The 24,298-nt window shown below is 40.0% G+C and overlaps 1 protein-coding gene across 2 annotated transcripts in view; it reads right to left on the bottom strand.

Annotated features, from left to right (window-relative positions):
- ZFYVE9 (zinc finger FYVE-type containing 9) overlaps positions 1-24,298 on the bottom strand; it is a 54,735-nt gene that overhangs the window by 6,808 nt on the left and 23,629 nt on the right. For both annotated transcript variants that reach the window (XM_063166111.1, XM_063166112.1), the window contains 9 exons: positions 19,608-19,707; positions 15,598-15,774; positions 15,103-15,272; positions 14,244-14,367; positions 12,982-13,104; positions 11,666-11,821; positions 4,768-4,992; positions 2,377-2,459; positions 1,570-1,674 (listed from right to left, as the gene is read on the bottom strand). In XM_063166111.1, the coding sequence (XP_063022181.1) occupies positions 1,570-1,674; positions 2,377-2,459; positions 4,768-4,992; positions 11,666-11,821; positions 12,982-13,104; positions 14,244-14,367; positions 15,103-15,272; positions 15,598-15,774; positions 19,608-19,707 (1,263 nt within the window). The remainder of the gene's footprint in view (positions 1-1,569; positions 1,675-2,376; positions 2,460-4,767; positions 4,993-11,665; positions 11,822-12,981; positions 13,105-14,243; positions 14,368-15,102; positions 15,273-15,597; positions 15,775-19,607; positions 19,708-24,298) is intronic.

The following is a 24,298-nucleotide window of genomic DNA, read 5'->3' as shown; positions in this document are numbered from 1 at the left end:
TAGAAGGCAGCTGATTAAGGAATAACAGTCACCTTTACTGAGGGATTAAACAGACAACTAAGACCCTCTAAGCTTTAGAAAATCTGAATAATTTTGAAAACAAAAATATGTATTTAATAGAAAAACTAAATATTAATGTGGAATTTGTTAATCACAGGTTGAATTCTCCCCATTTAATACACATGAGATTTCAAATTAGTTTTTCACTTTTTAGATATTGAAAATATCTGAGTAACAGTCCTGAGTAAATAAAAGTAAAGGTGTTATTATTTAATTCATCTTGAGACTGGCTCAGTTGGTTAGAGGAGGGTGATGGTAACACCAAGGTTATGGGTTTGATCCCTCTATGGGTCATTAACAGTTGGACTTGATGATCCCTTCCAACACAGAATATTCTGTGAATCTTAATTCAAAGTAAACTCATGAATTATTCCCATTAATACATAATTATTCCCATTAATACAACTTTTCAAATGAATCACAAGCTATGGACAATGTTAAATAAGTAACAATTTCTCCATTTAAAAAGCTGAATCCTTGCATCACACTGGGAAGGGAACCCGAGCACAATTCAGAGTTTTGCTATGTCCCTGACACAGGAATTCCCTCCCAGTCCTGCTCAGCCCATGCCTGGCACAAGTGGAGCTGACACCTTGCAAACACCAGGCACAGCTGACACTGAACTGCACTGTCTGTGCCAGACTGGATTCATTCAAACCTCACTGACCTCTCCCATTCTGGCACAACTGCATCAAAAATTAAAACACCTTTTAACAGACTCTTTATCTTCATCAATTTCATCTTTTTCAAACTTCATAAAAGAACACTTTCTTATTCAATGATTTTTTTTACTCACTTATTTTACTCATATGCTTCTTGCAGGGAAATTCCCTCTTGAGATAAAGCTGCATTCTGCTCTGATCTTACAAGAACTTTTACAAATACCATTCTGCTCAGGTTTGCTCTCCCCCCAGCTCTGACAGGTTTCAAACCACCAAGTTACCCCCCTCTCTTCAGACAGAACACTAAATCAATCCCTTCTCCACTGTTCCCTTTCATTGCTGTTCAAATACCTCCTCCCCCAGCTTTCTCTAGTTAGCAGCACTAACTCCTACAGATGCTGACTGATTTGTTCACACCAGAAATCAAGAATAAAATTTCAATGTTGAAGGAACTTTTACATAAAATAATCAGCAATCCAACAAATACTACTAAATGCTTTGAGTGGGAACACACAACAAATGAGGAAAGCTAATGCATGTTTTCTTCCTTGTTTTCCTCAAGTGTAAAGTTTGTCAACTTGCTCAAATCAAACATATGACACTTCATGTAAACAGTTCAAAAACCTGAAGAAAAAGTGTTTGAGAGTTTAATTAATAGTAAATGGAACTGCATTCTTCCTGTGAAGCCAGGCTCATTCACTTCCAAAAGCTGTGTGCCTCACAGAGTTGCTATTTGCTTTTGAGGCATTTTTCCTTAGTGGTAGTGAATAAAATAAAAATTCCTCTAGATCCCAGGTACTCCAATCACAAAGAAACTGTACACAAATGTATGTTTTATAAGCATTACCTCATTATATCTGTTGCTAGGTATTTTGATGCTGGTTTTTCTGACTTCCATATCAACCACTAAACCTTGCACCACAGGCAGTGTGTACTGGTAGTTTCTGAAGTCCTGAGAATTAAAACAAGATTTCAAGTCAGCCATGATGATCATCATTAACACTGCAGGTTCCATAACTATCCTGGTGACTACCACTTAGCCCATTCAAATAACTGTAATCAGTGACTGGAAGGAAGGGAGGGACAGACACACCACAGCATGTAACCCATGTAATTGCAGTACACAAATGAAAAATATCTCCTATATCAAAATTAATGTTCTCCAACCTTGAATATCATCACTGTATGTGAGAAAATTTGCTCTCTGTGTTCTGTTACTAGATGGAGTTATTAGTTTTTCTAGCAGTGAGATTAAGTCATGCATCAAAGAGAATTTCCTATATTGAAAATATTTGCCAAGTAGGGAGAGATAATAACATCCCTTCAGTCAGGGCACGATGTAATCAGAGACCTGTGACTGCACACTGTGATGACCCAGCACTTCTGAGGAAGCAGTCTGAGCAAACAATGCACTTATTTCAAAATCCAAACATCCTCCAGCAGCCAGGTTTGGGATATTGATTTGGGTGCCTTGTTACAATCCACTGTGTTGCTGAAAGCTAACATCCACTCTCAGTAACAGCAGGGGAATTCACCCAAATCCCCACTACTTCCTCTGCATCTCCTGGGCCTTCCAGCTGCTACCTGGAGCCCCCATCTCCCCACAGAGATCCACCCACACCAGTGGAATGCACAGATTCCATCTCAGACTTACTGCAAGGAGGTTCATGATCGTGTGTCCAGTCTCTCCAAACAAAGGCTTACGGAATCTGACACTAAAGAGTGGGCATGGATAAACTGGAATAAAACAGAAAAGAACAGGTCAGATGGAAATTTACATACTCAGGTTGTGCAAAACCAGACCCAAATATGATGTCCTCACTTGAATGTGGTAAGCAGCAGCTAAAGAAGAGACTGGGAAAACTGGAATTTAAAAAGCAAAAAGGCAGAAGGGTTCAACATTATAATGACTCACATGTGTCATGGCTGCTTGCCCACTGTTCTAGAAACAAGAATAATTATGTGGAAAGCTTACAGATGCCACACTGCAGAATGAACTGAGTGACCTGGGCCCTGATGGCAAAGATGACCTTTCTAAGTCCTTCTTGGAAATGGCTTCTATTTTTGCACAACCATCCTGCTGCTCTCCACTACAGCATCATCAGTCTTTCAGTTCTGTGGCTGACACGTGACACTCAAGTGATAACCCAGATTATTTTATTTCCTGTTTTCATTATTTCATCAGGCAAACTCCACAGGGGTACATCAAAAACAATTTAAAGGACATTTATGGTATGTCAGTGATGTAAAATATCTGCATTCCTTGGCTGACATCCATAGCTGTCAAACATCTGTGATGCAATTCTGGATCTGGCTGCATTACGTTATGCTGCAGCAGAAGCCACCACAATGCCTGGAACATGACTCATGCTCTGGTACATAATGCCAAGGTTTCCTAAACACATGTTTGAAGGAGGATTCCTGAGCTGTCCTCAGGCAAACACTCAGCCTGATTTCCCCAAATGCCACACTCCCAGTTCCCAGTGTGGCCAGAAGGGACTGCAGAGTGCTCAGCATCATGTGAATAACACGAGGATTTCCTGATGGGAATCAGCTCCAGCCTCTGCACACTGATTTGATACCTGGAAGCACCACACACCACATGCAACCAGCCCCTGCATGAGGCACCAGCAAGGGCTGAATTTCCTGTGTCTAACACTGCTTTCAAGCTCCATCCCAGATGCACTGGATTCCCTGAGCCTGGGCTGTTGGGCTGATCTGTGGGTGCTCAGCAGATGTTTTCTGCACAGCCAGCAACCCCAGGGCCTCCTGCATCTGATCTGCACAGCCAGCACTGCACAAATGGCTGGGATCTGACAGCTCCTCCAGCAAGGAGGATGGATGGAAGGAAACCCAGGAAAGCTGGGCCACAACAGCAGCACTTTCCAGGAGAAACTGAGGCAGTGCCCTGCAGTCACAACTGGCACAGCTCAAGGGAATACCTCTAAATCCAAACCACAACTGTAGCAATGATGCAAAGCCTGGTTTCCCAGGTACTTTTCCTTGTCACTATCAAAACACTTCTTCCTGTGCTCAGAAACAGATGTCACATCCAAAACATGAGCATTTTTGTTTGTTTTTCTAAATACTGATGGGAATAAATGCACTATTTCAAAAATGCCTGCAGATACACACAAAAACCTACACACCTTTAACATGAATGTTCCTTTGGACAAGTTTAACATTCAGTCCTCATCCTCAGCAGGCAGATTTTGAGGATTTTATTTTTCTCCTCCAGGAACATATATATTTTGTGGAAAATTCCCGATGGTCCCAAAACTTTAAAAGTTAGAGTAACAAATCTCTGCACAGCTTATCATAAAACTTATTTTGTTAAAATGTTCTGAAAGAGTTCTGAAAAAAATTAGCAACAGACCATTTTCATAGTAATTTAGATTAATGAGACATGCCAATTAAAACTGAAAATGAGTAATACATACAATTTTTGGCCCATCATGGTAGACAGACTGTCAGTAATGTCTTTGCTCCAGCAATGGTAAATGCCTTTTGAAAATTATTTTAACTTAACTTTATGCCAATTTCATGCTAACTGCTAAGATTTTGTTCAGATGAAACATTCTCTTCAGCTTATTTATTATTAGTTCCAACAGTATTTTTGCAACACATTGCCAAGTTTGTTGCCCCTGCACACATATTGTTACTCTCTGGCAAATGAACATGGTTCTAAAAAACTAAAAGGAAATGGTCTTTCATTTCAGCATGGAAAGTGCTTAACACAAGGGAGAGCTTTGAGATGTTATCTACACCAGCTAATCAGACTTGTTCTGCACATAACTCTCAGGTCACTAAATGGATACAAACATGCTCACAACTAGATTTATCTCCACAAAAGCCTCCCTGATGACCCAGCAGAGTTGTAAAAAGGCCGTAGGTCCCACCATCACCTCAATGCTGCACTGTGGGTCTGACACACAGCTCTCCCTTGCCTGCTGGAGCCTGGGTGGCTCTCACAGGTAACACTCCATGGCTGGGGATGCTCTGGAGCAGAATTCACCCACTGCCCTGCAGGAGGATGAATACTCACGCCTGTATTCAGCTCCGAGCCTCAGCATCAGGCGGATGGGGAACACTTTGGCCCAGGGGGTCTCCCACTTCTGGATGAGGATGCCAAACAGGTAGGGTGGGGTTGGGAGCACCAGGTCCTGCAGGGACTGATAGGTGGCTGCAACGTACAAGAACCCTCCGTGTTCTTTGCTTCCAAGGAAGCTCTGGCTGAAAAAGGAGTGTCCCAGGTTGCCAACAATGTTACCTGTGGGGAAAAAAAGAGTTCATTGTTTCACTGGATTGAGACCTGTATCAAGAATGCCTGGAGTTTTTCAGATGGGGTAATAAAATCCATGTTAAATTCACTTTTCTTCCCGGAGCATTAATGTGTATTAACCACACCTGAAACAATGGGTCAACCACAGCTGGTCTGGGCAACCTGTGCCAGGCTGAGACTGCCCTTTCAGGATACCACACGAGAGTTCAGACCAGTATTGCTGCTAAGGTGGTACCTAAAACCTCTCCCTGGCACTCCAGACACATCCCCACAAAGCCTTTTTTCAGGGCATTACAGATATTAAAGGGAGCTCCATTGCAGAAGCTGCTGTTGTCTGAACTAAACTTTTGGATTCAGCTGCAGTTTAAGGAGGGATGTGCACCTGGTCAAACAATTAGTGTCCCCTGGTTGTCCTTCCATTTAGGCAAAGCACTGGGGGTGCTTGCTCAGACACATATTGAGGATCTGGGTCATTTCAAGAATTACACAAAAGACTGTTTATTTCATTAGTACACTTAATGTAAAAACGCAACTGAGAGAGACACAGGGGAGAAACATCACTAATTTTTATTCACATTTTTACTCTTTGATGCTTCTGATTTCCAAAATTGTTTATACTCAAATGGCTGAATGAATCTGAATGTTGATTAGGTTATTATAGCATCCAACACAGCATTTAACACTGAAGCAAAGAACCATGGTGTGATTCCTTTTACCAAATGACAACAACAGCATGCAAATAATGTACAGAACAGCTGATCACAATTCTCCATAGGAAGATGTGAATATTAACTGTGCTGATTTGCTCTCAAAGAAAAAGACAATTTCAGAGAGCGTGGTGTGCTTGATCACACTACTCATGAGGAATTGCATGGGACTGAGGTACTCATGCAGACCTCCTGGGCTTCTGGAGCAATCCCAGACTTTCCCACCTGCAGACAGAGACTGCTAAGTAGGAGTTTCTGCTCCTTCAGGACCTCATAACAGAGTGTTTGTAGCTGAACTCAAGGCAGTGCTGTGCACCTCTCCATCTGCACATCCACTGGACACGACCTGGGGAGTTTCGTCCTTTTACACACACTCAGACAAATGCCAGGTTTTAAGTAAGTAAAACTCTGAGTCACAGAAGTGATACTTTGACATCTTCAGTAATACAAGTTATAATAACACAGCTATTCCAGCCCTCCCTCTGGAGATGTGGCCATGCTGCTTTGCACCTCTCCAGACCACCTTGGCACAATCATCACTCAATACTGTCCTTCACATTCCCTTGAGTCCTCCAGCTTTACATATAGCGACTGCCAGGTCTGTAAGCAAAAGGTTCCTTTTATACTCCATCTAACAAATAAGCTCAAGAGGTTCCTTATTTTTCAAATTTCAGGGCCCCTTTGTGGATTTTTTTTCTTGTACTCACAAATGCTGCACAAAGTAAGTTATTAGGTTCCCTGTTAGAAGGTGACAGCTTTGGCAGCCCAGCATCCCATAGCAGGGTGAGGCTCATTCAGAGTTTGCCACTGTCCTACAAAGCCAACCTGTAATTTTACAGATACACACAGGCCAAAGCTGACATGATCACCCAGATCAAACTCCAGAACTCTTAAGAGTGGCTACAACGTCTCAGCTGAGCATACTTGATGAAAAGCAGCTACTGGTCAAACCACCATGAATAACAGAGCCACATCAAATGTCAGCTGCTGAGAATACCTGCTCCTGCCCATGTGCAAATGCAGCTCTGTCAGCTGTGCTGGGACACTGCTCAGTGAAATACCAATGCACCAACGTGGGCATCCTGCTAGTGAGTGCAACCAGTGTATCCACTGGTGTTCATGAGAAAGATTTTCACTTATCTAAAATAGCTGCTGGCACTCGTTTGCTTTTGCAGTTTCCACCTACCCTCACTAATCGCCTCTTCTTCATTTATACTTCCTTTTCCCCTTCCCATCTGTTCTTACCCAAATACAGCTACAGGCCTGATAATAAAGTTACTTGGTGAGGTTCTCAGCTCCAACAACATGATCACAATAATCCTTTTTACCCTTCAAGTGTATGACGTGTATGAAGTGCCAAACTGCACCGAGTTCTGCCCCCTTCTCTGTGGATTTTCTGTGTGTGAGAGGCCAGGCAAAGTGCAGCTGTACAATCCTGTATGCATCTGAGATGTGTGGCACTGCCCACTGGAATGACAAAGCAACCAGACATTTCCACTTGAGACTGGTGCCAAGTGCTGCAGCAGAAGGGGATGACTACTTATTTTCTCTGTTTCAGGAGATGGAGCCTCAAAGGCTCACACGCCTGGGATGCCTCAATAATAATTTTTCAGCCAACAGAAACGTGGAAAAAGCCCTCAGAGTTGAATCTGCAACTCAGCTGTTCAGCCCTTTCCTTCCATAAGCCACAGCACCATAAATTACTCCTCCTGACACAAGCAGCTTGCACAGTGCAAGATCCAAGAGGCTGCCACCACTTTAAGAGGACAAATTACTGGGATTAGGTAGCTGTGCTGCAATTCATTATTTATAACAGCTTAAGAGTCTGGATGTGGACAGCATGGGAAGAAGCAAGTGTTTTCCTACACACTTCTTTAGTGCCCTTTTCAGTCAGCACAACCAAGTCAAAAAGCCTCTTTGGGCTTGTCTCTCAAACATTTCTGCCCTGACCAGGGGCTGTCAGTCTGTCCTGCCCTGTCTCTGAAGGTCATTCCAAGCCAAGGCCCCAGTGAGAAGTTGCTATTCCCAGCCTGACATTGTCAAACCAAACCCACTGCACCATTACACATTTTAAGCACAGAACTGCTTCAGAGGCTTGTAGAGAAAGTGTAGGCGTCAGAAAAACCTTCAAAAATAACTATCCTTTGCAAAAGCATGTAATTTAATTTAAAACATATCACAACTTCCTTTCTAATGAGGCAATCTCAGAGTGAGCAGAAAGGTGCCTTTCCATATATTAAGTTCCAGCACCTGACATTATTTAGGAAGTGCTTTAAGTGTGCATGATGCATCTAAAGTAGTTCTGCAGGAGGTCAGTACTTATCCTCTTCTCAATTATACTGGGTTATCCTTGACTTTAAATCTCAAGCATCCCTACAAAGCTGTCCAGAAAAAAAAAGATGCTTTTATCCATAGTGATTTGAAATCTTCACTTAGATATTTTTCCATGATGAACAATGTGCTTTGTATAGCAGTTTGGCAATCCCTTCTGGCCTCAAAACAGTCTATACCAGGAAAGGTAAATGAGGGGAAAAAAAGATTCCTGCACTTGTTTATTGCCCTCAATAAGTAGTGAAGCCAGTTAGGTACTTTTACCAAAAAACAGTGAGGTTAAATTCTTAATGTATGCTTCCCATCTTTTGGTTAATTCCAGATCAAAAAAAGATAATGGCATCCAAACTCAGGCAAGGCATTTACTTGTGGCTTGGGGAACTCCAGCCAGAACAGCCAGGAACTGCCATGTACCAAACTCTGCTGGCATCCTGAAAACCCCAGCACCCCAGTCCTGCAGCAGGAGATGCAAAGCAATATTCACCTGTGAACAATCTTGCCGGATGGATTTTCTTCAAGAGCAAATGAGCACATTTCCTTTGGAAAAGGAACACAAACCCCATCACTCCAAGAGCCACAGAAGAGCCAAGGCCAGGAATGTACCTTGATGCCCCAACACATCTGTAGCAGATGCCAACACTGAGAAAAACCTCCATATCAGCTCCACATTCAAAGTTCTGGCCATGGTCAGCATCTCTTTATTGAAACACATCAGAAAGCAATTTGGAAAGAACTTCCTCCTATTGCCAAGGGCATAATGCTTCACTTACTACCAGGGAGAGCAGCAGCTGCCAGCATCCAAAACTTTCTCAGGCTACTCTGTGGCAGCCTTCTTAACATCACTCACTCACCTCACATAAAGTTTGATTTTGTCTCCACCTTTCCACAGACCAATTGCAGGACTGTATTACTTATTTACCTGTTCTCTATTCAGAACATCTACATGGGCTTCTTTACAGATCTACAATTAACTACCACCATACTTAATTAAAACCACACTGGGTAAAAAATGCACAAACTGTGTTTGAGATAGAACCACCCTCACAAGGAATATCCCCAAAAACCAGGGTCAAAGCCATTTCAGGCAGTTGCCAGATTTACATTTGCACTACAAAAGTAACAGTAGCTTTTATTGTTTTGAAGCACAGAGCTGATGCACTAGGGCATCACTGGCAGCACTACATTAACACATCCAACTGCCTCAAAGTCCTCATTCACACGGACAGAAGTCCTCATTTTCCCATTCACTGCCAGGCTTATAGCCAACAGACAAGGATAATCATGGGATTACTACTACAGCAGTGCAACTATTACAACCACAACAGAAATCATTAGCTTCCAATTTCAAAACGAGAAAAGCAACACAGCAGGGAGCTTGATGACAGAGGGGCCAGAGGAAAAGCAAAGTGATGAAAAGTGAGCAGCAACAAATACTTGCCTTAACTGACTTTATTTTTTATAACTCATATGCATATAGTTTACAGAAAAATACCATTTTTTCCTGCAAAATCTCTCTGCTGCTATCCTACCAGAGGCAGCCTGCAAACAACACCCAGCAGAGAGGGCAGGACTCTGCCTCCAGAACAAGTTATCCCTTCAGCAAAGAGGAAACATCTGGGAAGAGGCATGAGTACATACAAGTATTTTGTGCTTCTAGGCTTGAGCACAGAATTCAAGCTCCTAAATTCATGTGACTCATGAAGAAATCATTTGCTATGGACTGGGCTTTAATCCAACAATCAAAAAGGGATGCTGTGTTTTCCCACTGAAAACAAGACCAAGAAATCTAAAATCACTTCAAAGCAATATCAACAACATAAAAAGTAATTCTTGCTTCCATTCCAATAAAAAGTACTTTTTTACAGTACATTTATTACAGTATATTTATTTTATTACTGTTTTTAAGAAAACTTATACTAAAGGAAATAAATAAAAAACATCCACAGAATTTACTTCAGTTTCCTTATACAGAATATATTTAAGCCAATGTATTATATAATGAAAAATGAAATGGTGAGGCAGGCTGTTAAAAAGTCTCTAAATTCTACTGGGAATTCTTGTTTGCTCTAAATGTCTAAATCATCTCATTGCCAGGAGAGGTGCAGTACCTCTGAAATGAACAGCTTGGAAAGCACGGCTCCACCTACAAGAGCAGAACTGCTAACCACTTCCAAGGGATTACAGACACCAAACTGAAACCCCTACAGCATCACCTCCTCTCTGCCTGAATAATGTTTAAAGTAGCCAAGTTACAAATATGCTAACAGATCCTTCTGCCTCTCAACGCGTGCCTTGGAGAGAAAAAAAGGCTGGATGTTGAAAAAGCATTCCCAAGTGCTTTGGGAATTCATCAAGGTGCACTGTCTACAAAAGCTGCAAGCATTAGGCAGTAGCTGAAGGTGTCTGTCTACTCATCCTTCATGTCTGAAACACAACACACAGCAGATCCTACCAAAAGAAAACACACAGTGGAATTCTTCAACAGCAACATTGGGTTTCTGATTAACAACTGTACAATAGTAAGCAGCTCTTTGCACCAGTGGAATTGTAGGATATCAAATTACTACCACTACAGTACTAAAAGAATTCCAAATACATTATGTAGGAGTTATAAATTATGTATTTCTGTAGTGTAATTATACAGAACTTCATAGCAATATACACACCAAGCTGGATTTATATCTGCAATATACATATATACACATTTATATACACATGCTTGCAATTTTTCACATCTCTCTCCCTCTGAATAACATCATTATAAGACAAAGGAAATGAATTGAGGTTTAGAACAGTGGTTGTTTGCCATGCACACAAGACCCATTATGACATGAGATAATAATACACTCTGAACCTGGCAACCTCTCTGGACAAGCTGACCTTTACTGTACAAAGATATTTTAGGAAACAAATATCTTTCATTATTTTATTAAAGTACCGGATTCAATCACTCCAAAGGCATTATGAATGATAAGCAGAACCTCCTGTAAATGTATTTTCAGCACATAACCTTAATGTGATCCAATTTCACCTGTGGAAAACAAGCTTTATCTTCTGATGAGTGGAACCAAATACTTGCATATTTCCTTATGCAAGGATTTTTGAATTCTAAGGTCCAACAGTAATACCTAGAAGTGGAAGCCTATTAATTTAGTAAATGCAAAATGTGCAATGGTTTATATAAAAATCTTCCAATCAAGATACAAAAATTCAAAATTCAGGGATAATTTCTGAAATGCTCTATAGTTAATTCTGGGCACACATATCCATATATTATTTTAAAATATAAATAGGATCTCCATAATGTAGTAACAGACGTAGGCAGTATGAGAATCAAACTTCTGAACTACCTGGTCAGGAGATACTGAACATACTATCCACAAGAATTCTCAACATTTTCTTTCTGGTGGAAGATGTTTGGAGCAGCTCCCTAGGTTAGCAGCATTTTATCTGGTGAGATGACTAGGACATTGAATACTAACAACCAACCACTCATCCCCCTATCAGCTTTGATCCTTATTCTCTCTTTATATTTTTGGTTTCTCCAAAAAGAGCCATTTGTTGTGACAAAATGTATCTAACCCTGTATGATTTTTGACATTTTTAACAGACAGCATTCCTACCTGCTAAGGCATCCCGGTAAAGTTGCACGAAATGGTTGAAGATATCCTTAGGCAAACATTTCTCATCAGGCAAACACTGCAGGAGAATGACGATCTCCGACTGCCCCACGGCGTGCATGCCTTTGGTGGTGAAACACCAGCACTTCCTGTTCACATCTGCACGGATGGAAACATGGATCAGCAGAGCAGAACTGCAAAAAGGATCCCTACGTTTCACTGCAGTGACAAAACCTGCAAGGAGCAGTTTTACAGCAAGTACTGTTGTGTTATCTGTCACACAGACAAATTACGTCCTACATCTGTTACTGTGAGGGCAGCACATCCAAAACAAGAGCAGCTCAGTAATTCCCAGCTTACAGCTAAGGAAGAGCCAGAGTATTACAGCTCCCAGTCAGATCTTGGGATTAACACCACAGAGCAGACTTTTAGCAGTTTCTGTATTCAAATGAAAGGACAGGATTTCAACGTGACTGAAGGAGCCTGGGAACAGGCCAGGCTGTTGGCTGTGTGCACCATGATCCTGACAGCTAAAACAGTTTCCAGCAGAGATATCTTCCTTAATATGGAGAGCTGGATGTCAGGTGTCTCCATGAGACCTCACTGTGTTGTTCTGCTTCACAGGGATGTTAGTAATGATACATGCTCTGAGCTTCATTTATTGAGAATACTAAGTTGTTGAAATAAAACCTATGTCTACAATATATTACCTTTTCATACATATGGAAAACATTGTACTGCAATCCAAGAGATGCTGAAAGGTTTATAAACAATTTATTAATACAAAACTGTCCTTCCCAATTTCTCCATGGTGCTTCTATCCAGCAGAGATCAGCTGAGGAACTGGCATGAGAAGCCATCCTGTGCCTCTCCACTCCTCCCTCAGCACAGGTACACACAGGCACAGGACAGAAAGGGACACAAGAGGTGCACAGGGGAATGGAATGGAACCTCTGCACTGTCACGGGATCCCATCTGCTTTTTCCAGGAATGGGATGACAGGGGAATGAGTGAAGCAACCAAAGGAAAATTGGGTGATAAAATACTAAGCTCTACAGGGGACATTGATCTCCAAACCTGAGACTAGAGGCTCCATCAGCTCAGTTTCTATTTTCTACATAAAATTATCTGTACTGATACCTAAATCATGAGAAAAGGGCCTTTTGACATTTAACTTAATATGGCTCAATATAAAGTTTTCAACCTGTATACTTTTTCTGAGACCATCCTACCAAATAAAAATGCTGCTATTCCTACTAATAATCTAGATAACATTCCCCCTCTCATAGACTAAGACTTATTTAATAATAAACACTTACAATTCACTATTTTTACCATGGACAGCAAATTAGCATTTAAAACAAATACTAGAGGGTCAGGGCCACCATCCTCCAGCTGCTGCATGACAGAGATCTGAGAAGGTCTCTCTTCCACAGCATAGTCTACAAAAGAAATAAACACAATGAAATCCATAAATTACTGATACAGACTGTACATTATAATCAGATAACCCCAATTCCAATTTTTTTTACTGTTGTGACCTTTTAGACAAAACTTATTTAAGTATTGCCGGTTTAAGTGATTGTTTCCTAGACAACTATTTTCAAACTTCAACAATTTCAGAGATAGCCTCTATACATCATTTAGAAAGGTGCAGCTTGTTTCAGAAAAATAACTATTTTTCTGTATCAACTAGAGGAGAAAATTGAAATCAAATTGAAAAATATGTCACAATGTCAACTGAAATCCCAAATGACTAAGAAGTTAAGAATTGTTATTTAAATCACAGCAAGGCTGAAGGGCATCAGTCCCAAACTACCATAAACAGCAAATACAGGATGGAACAGATCTGAAATTAAATGCTGCTCACATTTTGGTTTTGACACTATTCTGAAATAAAAGGTTACTTCCAACTTAACATTAGAAATGCACTGTGTCAGCAAAATATCTAATAGGAATAAAACAACCAAAGAGAAAATAAGTTCATTCCATGGATGTACTAAAGGATGTCATGAATCAGACTGTGGAAAGCAATTCCACATAAACAAATACACATTTTCTAATCTTTTCAAAATTAGTTTTTAATTTTCTGAAGGCTCCACATTTTGGATCCTTTATAAAGGGATATCACAATGACTAAAAGCTGCACTGTGGCAATGATGCGCAATAGTGCTGTTGAATGCAGTGCTTGGGGATGCCTCAGACAGAGCCCATGTTCCAACAGAATTTCAGAGAAGGGAAGCATGAATATTCAAAAGACTAATTAAAACCTATCTCTCTTTGAAACATTCCCCACAGTCCGATTAGCAAAGAAATTAGCACATGTTTCTGGACTGCAGTTAATTTTTTGCTTCATGTTTTACTTGTTACAGGAATTTCACTGCAAGGTGGGGCTTTTCCTGGATGCAAATAGGAACCAATTGTGCAAAGGAGTGGCCCAACATTTACCCACGAGTGCTTACTGAGAATTCTTTCCAATACTCAGCACACTGCCAGCATCTTATTTTTAAAATAAACACAGTAGCCACTAGGTTATTGCATCTGGTAAGCATAAAAGCTGGCTGCCAAATTATACCCTCACCTCCTTTTACTCCAGTGGAGATGAGAATTGGAGGAAGACCATCTTCAGGAATCAGATTCATTGCACTGCCAACAGGACTGCCAACCTGAGTTATATTTCCCGAGAATACAGAGCCATTATCAGTCTACAAGAAGCAAACAACAAGGAAGGACAACATTAAAACAGTAATAATAATAAAAATGTAAGAGCTGGCTGGCTAAATTATTACAGATGTACATGAAGGAGTCTGTGTCTGCTGGAGAAACAGAAGCACCAAGTAATTTGGCTGTGTAACAACAGATGATCATGTGATGTCTCCTGTATGTGAACTACTGATAGAAAATCTGCTCAGAGCCTGCATCTCCCTTCTCTAACATCATGTATACCCATTTCTTCACAAAATCTTAATGCATCTATGCCCATTTGAACTTTATGCAGAGTCTCAATTCCATTTACATGAGGTATGGTGGGCTTAACATCGTTAACTTTATCTGCACTTTCCTGCATACCTAATTTTGTGACAGAATATTCTTCTGATAATCTTATTGTTTTGTACTCCTTACTGACCACGACTCACCTTTTTTAAAGCATGTGTTACACAAACATCCTTCACACACCAGCTGTACAGCCAAATAGCTGGAAGACATACACACAACAAACATTCCTAGAGCTTTGCCCCAAACCTCTTCATTTCATTTAGAAAGATATGGTTGTTTCAGCACTCTGCAAACATTCAAATAAGGACAACACTTGCTATGCAACATATTAAGAGAAGCCTGAGCAGATTTCCTGCATGAGTCTTACTGCAGTCACCACAGCAACTCACAGACCACTCACAACCAAGGCAAACACAGGATTTTGAATGCCAAATACTCCTTACTTCTGCTGATGAAGTGTTGTTGGCCATGGGCTTTGGTGGATCATGAGACACTGCTAAGGTTCCCGTGGAAGTTGTCCCAGCCACTGTCAGCTTTGCTGCATCGGCAACTTCTCCATTGGGTAAAATCCCATCAGCAAACCAAACACGCCTTTGTTCTCTAGGCTGAGCCACTGGAGAGAACACAAAAAACAGCATTTAACATCTCACAGCAACACTGCCTAGGAAAATCTGAGTATAAAACAGCAAAATGGAAAAAATAAATATAAAAATGTGGATTGGAAGGAACTTAAGACATCACCTAGTGCATTCCCTATGGCAGCATCATGTACAGACACAACCACTAAGAACAGTTTACATGTCCTGAAAAACCTCATGTCCCTGCTGAGAGCAGGAACAGCTCACTGGCATCAGCCATTATTTGGAATGGATGAAGTGCAGATATTCCTTCTGAATTCTTCCTACAGGTAAACTGAAAGGAAAATGAAGTGTTCTTACCTTCTGCTCCAGGATGCTTCAGAACTCCCACAGGTACCATGACAGTGGGAGGCGGGGAGCTCAGGGCGCCCGAGGCCTGAGCCTGCTGCAAAGGAGGGATAGTAGAACAGTATTCAGCAGGATTGTTAGGGTTAGGGCTCTGGCTTGAGGCACTCATCATGTTCTCCCAGGCTTGAGCTAAAGCAAACAAAGAACAAGAGCCATCAACACAGAGGAAGGTATCCAACAGTCCAAAACACTGTGTTAAGTTCTCAGCTGCTGTCAGTATGGACCTTGCCACCTCCCAAAAAACATTCCCTCCATGTAACAGCCCAGGAGACTGCAATTAAGCAAGAAAAAATACAAGGAGAAACTGCACTGGCCCTGTGCAATAAAAATATTAGTCCAAAAAGAAGTATTTTCTGAAAAGGGTTAAAATACACTTTGACTTGAGTGATGCTTAGCTCCTGATGTGTGTCACTCCTTGAGTGATGCTTCATTTTGTTCTTCTTCAAAGATTTAATTGGAAACAGTCAATGTGTATGTAAATATATATATATATATATATATATATATATATATATATTTCACAATGCATGGAGAAATAGACGTTTTTACTACAAATCTTTCATAACCCACAAAATACTTGAGCAGATTTAGCTTTCATTTATGATAAAAAGCACTCTGCATTTCTTTGTGTCCAGGGCAGTTGTGTACAGATCAACAACTTTTATTCTTTGACTTTGACTTGAGCAATGCTTAGCAAAGATTCAATTGAAAATAGTCAATGTGTACATAAATAAATAAATAAATAAATAAATAAATAAATAAATAAATAAATAAATAAATATATATATATTACAGTGCATGGACAAATAGATGTTTTTATAACCCACAAAACACTTGAGCAGATTCAGCTTTCATTTATGATAAAAAGCACCCTGCATTTCTTTATGTCCAGGGAAGTTGTGTGCAGACCAACAGCACTCTAAAAAAACCCTTATGCTATTAATTTGGAAGGCATGACTTGAGCCTTAATCCCACTGGCCAAAAAGTAACACAAAAATCTTCTTTGTCAACAATATCCATCATAGGAAAATCTCCTCCAATGAGTAAACCAGACCATCTCCACAGTGCTACTTCTTTTTTACGTCTAAGGGAGGTTTGTAGCAAGATGTCAGAAAATTCATGTGTGTTTGCAGCCACAATCATATTAGTATGATACAAATAAATGCATTCTTTGAGTCAGGCACAAATATCATGGCACCTAAGCTCTCAGAGCATTTACATCCTTGGGTTCATTCAGCTGCAAATTGTTAGAAAACCAAGGTGGAAATAACAAGATAAAAAAAAAAACCCAAACAGAGCTCAACAGAACATAAACCCTCTTGCTTCCCCCCATCAACCTGCAAAACCAAGAGTGAAATGCTTGTCAATGAAAAATGTATTGGCATTCCAGTTGAGAAAATTACTTGAAACAAAGCACTTTTTAAACAGCAATTCTATACCAGTTATAGTAAAAGTCCTGAAAGAAGAAAGTATTAAAAATGCACAAAGTTACATGTCCAGGGCTCCTTTATTAGAAAAGTAAAAGAGTATTCTTAAAGCCTTCTTTAAATGGAGCAAAGTGCCAAGTCAGCACATCCACCAACTAAAAATACACTAAAACTAGCATTGGAAACTGATGAAACACATAGCCTGGCCATGGAAACATGCCAGAAAACACACAACCCTCCCCTCACACCCCAGTCAAACACAAACCAGGTTCTGAGCAATCAAGTGACATAATAACTGCTTTTACAGTTCCTACCCCTGCTTCCAGGACTGTGCAAAGATTAATGCTTAACCTGCTGCACTGTCAGGGACAAAAGGCCCAAAAGCTGCACTGACAAAGAAACTGGAAGGACCAGGAGGGGTGGGATGCAATCAGGCTACAGGTGAAGTAACCCAAAGCATCACCATGAAACACTGCAGCAGGGACAGGAACAGAGGCAGACAGGGCAAGCACAGCACTGGCCTGAGAGAACCAGGCACTGGTGTCACTGCTGCCATTAATGTGCATCTGCCCTGGCAACAGGACAGAGAGGCTTTCAAATGAAATCATTATAATATGATCAGTTTTATTATGTCTTTTTGATACAACACTTTGGTTTCAACAAAATATTTACAGATTCTTCCCTTCCGCCAGATGAAAATTAATCCTACTCACCAGGACAGAGCCAGCTGTCTTTTGCTAAGTGTATTTGTAATTCCTTGTTCTTGTACACCTTGAAATGTGTTCATTTCTCCATCTCAAAATGTAACAGTATAGAATCTCTTCAGCATCATTACTGGGACTAGTTTTTAATTTCTATATACCATAACCTACAATTTCCTGTCACCTTACACATTTGGCCTAGAGTAAAGAATTATTAATAATTAAAACCTACCACTGCACAGTGATTAATGTTTCATATTTTTGAAGCACTTCATATTTTTGAATTTTTTTCTGAGAAAATTATATTCTTGTTTAATAACAGATACTGTCTACTTTTATATTCTCATCTCAAGACTAAGCACTCAGTTACTTTCAACCAAACCTGAACGAATACTCAACTTCTTTGGAGAAAAAGTAAAGCTATGACCTTAAGTTCAGTTTAGATGTTCAAACAACAAAGTAAGAGATCCTTCTGAAAACAGCTCAAATAATCCACTATGCAGTAATGTGTAAAGATAATGCCAAAATTACTTTCTGTGATGCTGACACAAACCACAATTTTCCTAACTAATTCTTGGTTGGAATCTCTGCTAAAAGTCTCCAAAGTTTAGCTAAATAATTACAGCAATGGATATTCCATGATAAACCATCCTGATAATTACTGAACAGGAATCCAACAGTTAAAAGTTGGCATTTAGAGACTGAATTTCTCTGACTTCTCATTGTACCTTTTAGAATGTTAGAATGCACCTGTCAGACCAGCCTCTACACTGAATTCACTTCTGGCATCAAGTTTCAGTGATCCAGATAAATATTTATACCCCAGGACCAAGACACCCATTCACTTTCCCACTAATAAGCCAAAATGCCTGGAATTTCTCACTGAGACAGGTTATCTCATGAATTAAGCACCCACATGGGTCCTCTCTCAACCTAATCCAATTTCTCTGCTTTCTCAATTCAAGACAGAGGAACTGCACATTGAGTCTTCCAGCAGCAGCTGTCTCAGTGTCATGGCCATAACTCAGCTGGACAGATCATCACCCAGGGGTAGCTGCCAGTGAGGGAAGTTCTGGAGATTTCCACAGGCTTCAAGGGAGTGCTCTGTGTTTGCCCATATTTATAGCACAGCTCTCAAGTGTTAGCACAATAAAGAACAACACACAAAATACACTCCACAGCCTGCTGGCCAAAACCAGAGTTTTTCTTTACACCAAGCAGAGGTGATAGAACTTCCTATCAGTTCTACTGTGTGAACTTCAGAACTACTTATGACCTCTCTACTGTGTCCCATGTTCTCACCAGGCTTTTAGCCACAGCACCACCCTGGGTTTGACACTCTCCAGGAATGTGTGAATGTAACCACCTAAGCTCAGCTGTCCACATTTGGGGACCTGTATTTAGACAAGGCCTCCTACTCTAAGAAGAGGAGCTGAATTAATTTGTGGATAAATACTACTGTCCCAGTCTCCTATAGTGCACTATCTAGAACAGGCACATCATGCACATCTTTGGCATTCCATCTAAATGTGTAGTGGGTTATCTGCTCAGGCAACAAAGCATACAGAGTACACTTCTGAATCAACCTCAAAGTCACAGTTTTCGCAATCCTAGTAGAGCACTCCCAAATGAAAGCTTCCAAACTCCCTGCAACCTTACCAGTTTTTCTACTCTTCACTGGGATTCCATGCCAGCCTCTCAAGCACCTTTACTGTTTTAGAATACTTACCCATACAAATGAAGTATTTTGATTTTTTTTTTCTTTTTAAATGCCCTCACTGCAGCTCCACACAAAGCCAGTGAGGTGCCACATCTCAGTTTCCTGCCCACTCACCATTCATCAGCACTGAGTGGCAGATCACACACACTCTGGCTTCCTTTCGGTCCATGTAGAGCAGCTTGCACTTCAGGCTACAGCAGGCAGCACAAAACACCTGGAACACAGGGAAACTGCTCAGGGCTGTGCACAAATATGGGACAAACTGATGGACCTGCACAACTGGGCGTCTGCAAAGCTCTTGAAATGCAAAATACAGAGGTAAAAATCAGTATTTTCCCATTAAAGCCACAATGACCAATACCTGCCCAGGGTGTCTGTACTACTAATCCTGATGATTATTTTGTGGAACACTTAAATACATTTTGTTCCTGATACTGCACTGTAGAGTTATAAAAATTTGTTTGGCATAAATGACAATGGGGGTAAAAAATACCTACCTCATTACAATCCCTCACAGAATTAACAATTTGGGAATTAACTTCAGTCTTAGAAAAAGCATGAGTACTTCCTAGAATTAAATAGCAATTCAACGCACAAGTATTCCATATATATAAAAGAAACTGTTATGGCACAGATTAATTCAAACTTAATTAATTCTTTGCAGCAGCACAATTCATCTACATGGAATTGGACATTAGAAGGAATTTTTGGACTTCAGGAGGAATTTCTTCACAGAGAGGGTGATTCAACATTGGAATGGGCTGCCCAGAGAGATGCTCTCGAGGTCCTTGGAGGTATTTAAGGAAAAAGACTGGAAGTGGCACTCAGTGCCATGCTCTGGTTGACAAAGTAGAGATCAGTCATCAGTCAAGACTGGACTTGATTATCTCAAGAGGTTTTTTTCAACCGAAATAATTCTGTGATTCTGATAGCAACTCCAGCTCTTTAATCGCTTCATATCTGGCAAGCTATTCCTTGGTTGAGGAGGGACAGTGATTATCAAAATGTTTTAAGTGTTAAACACATAAACCAAGACATTTCAGAGAGCTGAATGACATTAGTACTGAGAGAAAATCTTGCTCCATTTGTATAAAAAAGCTCATTTTGACATGAATACAAACATCACAGTATCACAACAGGAGGGAGAACTCAGGAACTGCATTCTGTGCACCCTGGCTGCTGAAGGGGCTGGGGCAAAGCCCAGGGAGCACAAAGTGCTGTGGAGATGCAGCTGCAGGGCTGGTCCTTCTCCCCTGAAGCAGCTCCAAAAAGTCCCCAGTCCTGGGCAGGAAACATTCCTGAGGCTTCCTCCAGAGAGGCAAAACCACCAAACCTGAGCATGGCTTGTGCACCAGAACACACTTCCATGCAGACATGATCCTACAGCAGCAACTGCCTTCTCAAAATCCTGCAGAACACATGCCCTTAATGATTTCTTATTCATTTTAAATAATTATATTGTCTTTATTTTTAAAAACCCAGTAGTTCCTCAGGGTTATTTTTCCAGTGCTATGAAGATACTGATGAAGATTCACTTCCAGCAGAAAGGTAATGTCACACTCAGGAGATCTGGAAACAGCAGCAGCTGCCTAACAAATGAGTTCAGATATCAAGAGAGAATTTCAAAATTTAATTATGGGTGGATATTATCTCTGAAATACACTATGCATTATTATGATCTATAATGCTTTCTAAATTTAAAAAAATATTCCATCACTTCAGCAGCATTATTTCTGTAATACAGACAAGAAGCTACATAGGATGGTTATATATAAATGTGTTTAAGCCTAATTAAATTTCAACCAAGTTAAAGATCAACCAAATTACAACTACTTTTAGTGACAAGTGTTCAAAATAAGCAAATACAGGTTTTGAACTAAACATGAGAGTTGAAAAATAAATGTGCAGAAGCTCAGCTCTGTCTCATTAGAACCAGTTTTAATGTTTTCTAACTATGACAACTCACACATTTCAAAAACAAAATATAATTAAGCATAGACTGGAATCTTAATGCAAAAATAAAATCCACCCTTTCACATATGTGAAAACCTTTAAAAAAACAAAAGTAAATATAGTTGAAAAATTTGATTTCTACACATACATCTTAACCCAATTTACATGTATTCTAGGGAATATTTAAAACAACATCACAGCATATTTTAGAGACATTTGACATCATTTCAGTTCTCTGGGCAAAACTTCCAGTCAAAAGTTCATTCAGTATTGAACATGGAAAAATCAATGTTGTCAACCATAAATGAAGGCCCAACACAAATTAATATCTAATTTAGGACCCTTTTTCAAACAACACATTCATGAAAGCTCCCAAATGCAATGATTTAAATATTAAAAGAGAAAACAGAAGCAATGACAGAACATCCCCACCTCCTCTCTCAGGCTGCATCAGCCTTGAGCAGCAGTAATGCAGGGAACACAATCCAGCACAAATGACAAGTCAGACTTGTTATTAACAATCACCAAGTCATTATCTCAGCACATCATGCTATAAAAAAACAACAGAGCAGTGTCAAAGCAAGTTTTTATGTTACTAGGGTTTTCAGGTTCACTAGGAGTTGTTAAAGAATTAGTTGCTAGTGGAATTGCTGATTTTTTTTAGTATTTTAGTAGAAAAATATCATTTTGATCGTCAATAAAAAAGATTGCATATAAATCTTCTGGTTTTCCTATCAAGGATGATGATTTAATCTGACAATAGAAGGTACATAAATATGTAACATATAATTTATGAATGTGTCCACACATTAATCAGGTTCTTTATTTTAACTCAAAATTTACTCTGTGTTACTTGCTATCAATCCAAATGGTTCATATCATCCATTAACTTTGCAATTATTACCCTGAAATTAAACTCCCAGAGTTCCTAGTTGCCACTCAATTATTTTTAAATGCAGTGTTTATTCCCAAATGAAACAGATACACTCACCCCTACTAAAATGATTTGTCACGATGCTAATAAAGCTTAAACAGAAACTGTTGTGCTAAATCTTGTGTTCAAAATATTTAATCCCATTCCTTCCCCTAGAAACAAATAACTGCAAGGGCTGAAGATGTTGTCTCCCCAATTCTTTTAGTGAGATTCAGACATTTACCAGTGGAAGCATCCCTGTGGTTCAGGAGTTCCTGCACCACACATGGTGTGGGTTGTTTCTGTGATTAAGCTTCCACTACTGGAACCAGAAGAGGTTTCAGCTTCTAGATCTGCTCTCTGAGCAATGGCTTTACTAGTGAAGTTCTGAACTGCTCTGGGGAAAAAAGCCAGAAAGCAGGAGCAGACAGCTGAGAACTGGGATTTCTCAAGCCGCTGCAGCCACATTCATCAGAACTTGTCTGTCAAAGCTTTGGTCTCTCTCTGCCCACAATCATACAGGAATTAAGGGCTGTAAAGCAATTTGCAGCATGTGCCAAGTATTATTTGACTTACAGTGATCCTTAGCATTTATTAGTGAGTCCTTTCTGCAACATCTTTTGGCTGCACTTGTACAAATTTGGCCCAGATAAACATTTGCTGACAAAAGCTTCTAAAAATAAATCAATTCTAAGTCTACTGAGTCAGTTTGTCTACTGAGTAGAGGTATTTTTTATTTTATCCATTTCCCACATAAAATCAAAAAAACCCCCACTGGCACTGGTGGTTCTTCTCAAGGTTTGTCAGAAGAATGTAAAAAGCAAAAAACATATAGAAATTTCTGGCCTTGTTCCATCATTGCATGTTTTATCCATCTACAGATACTTTAATTTTCTGCATTCATTTCTGCAACTCAGAGTTTCAGTCATTACAGAGAAGCAATTAAATCCAAGCAATAAACTTTTTTAAAACACAAAAATAAGTAAAAAATTTACTGCACATAAAATCTGAAGCCATATTTGTCCAACTAGAAAAAAAAAAAAAAAAACCTAAATAACAGTATCAGTTAACATATCAAAGCTAAAATCATGGACAATCCTTTAACTTCCACGGCTTACAGATTCTCCTTAACTGCTCTGAGAAGAACGAGGCCCCTGATGGAAACCCAAAGCACACTGAAGGCAGGCACGTGCTTTTTGTGATGCCCATTGATCACCTGTAGTTGTCACTGGCTCCATCAGGACCTCCACTGCAACCAAGCTGCTGCAGGACGGGCTGAGCCAGCTGCAAGTTGGAGCAGGGCACAGACACAGGGAATTTCTGCTCAGCTTCTCACAGTGCCCTGGCAAACACTGCTCAGCATCTCTCCAGTGAGAGGCTGAGTGCTGTGCACTCTGGTTCCCAAAGGGAACAGCAGAAGCCTGGGGGCTCTGCTGGGCTGCTTCCAGAGCCGGCTGGCACAAGGCTCTGAGCTTTCCTGATACATTTGCTTCTTTTAGGTTCTTTATCCAACCATTCTGCCCTCCCTGCACTCTTCTGGCAGCAAAAATTATCACCCATAGCAGCCAGGTTCTTTCAATCAACTTCAGAAACTTCTGAATGAGGCCTAAATGAACTGAAGTTTTTTTTATTCTACTTCTTGTTGGTTTTAGTATTTCTTTCTACAATATTCATTAGTACCTAATTAACAAGAGGTAGTTTACTGCTTTTGAATCATCATTATTTTCTCCCTGAGTTCATACTTATGTCACTGATATGTATTTCAGTAAAAGATATTTGGAATACTTTACAGGTTAATAATTTACAATAAAATCATTACATAAGAATTTGAGTTCACCTAGATGGCGCATACATAAAATGTTAAAACATTCTCAACAATAAAGTATTTCTCACACAACAAAAAGGGATACAGAAATTGTGCTTTAGTTGTCTTCATTAT

The sequence above is a fragment of the Melospiza melodia genome, chromosome 11 (genome assembly GCF_035770615.1).
Source record: "Melospiza melodia melodia isolate bMelMel2 chromosome 11, bMelMel2.pri, whole genome shotgun sequence".
In the NCBI taxonomy this organism is placed as follows: domain Eukaryota; kingdom Metazoa; phylum Chordata; class Aves; order Passeriformes; family Passerellidae; genus Melospiza; species Melospiza melodia.
The sequence above is the reverse complement of the archived record's forward strand: the minus strand, read 5'-3'. Positions and strand labels throughout refer to the sequence as shown.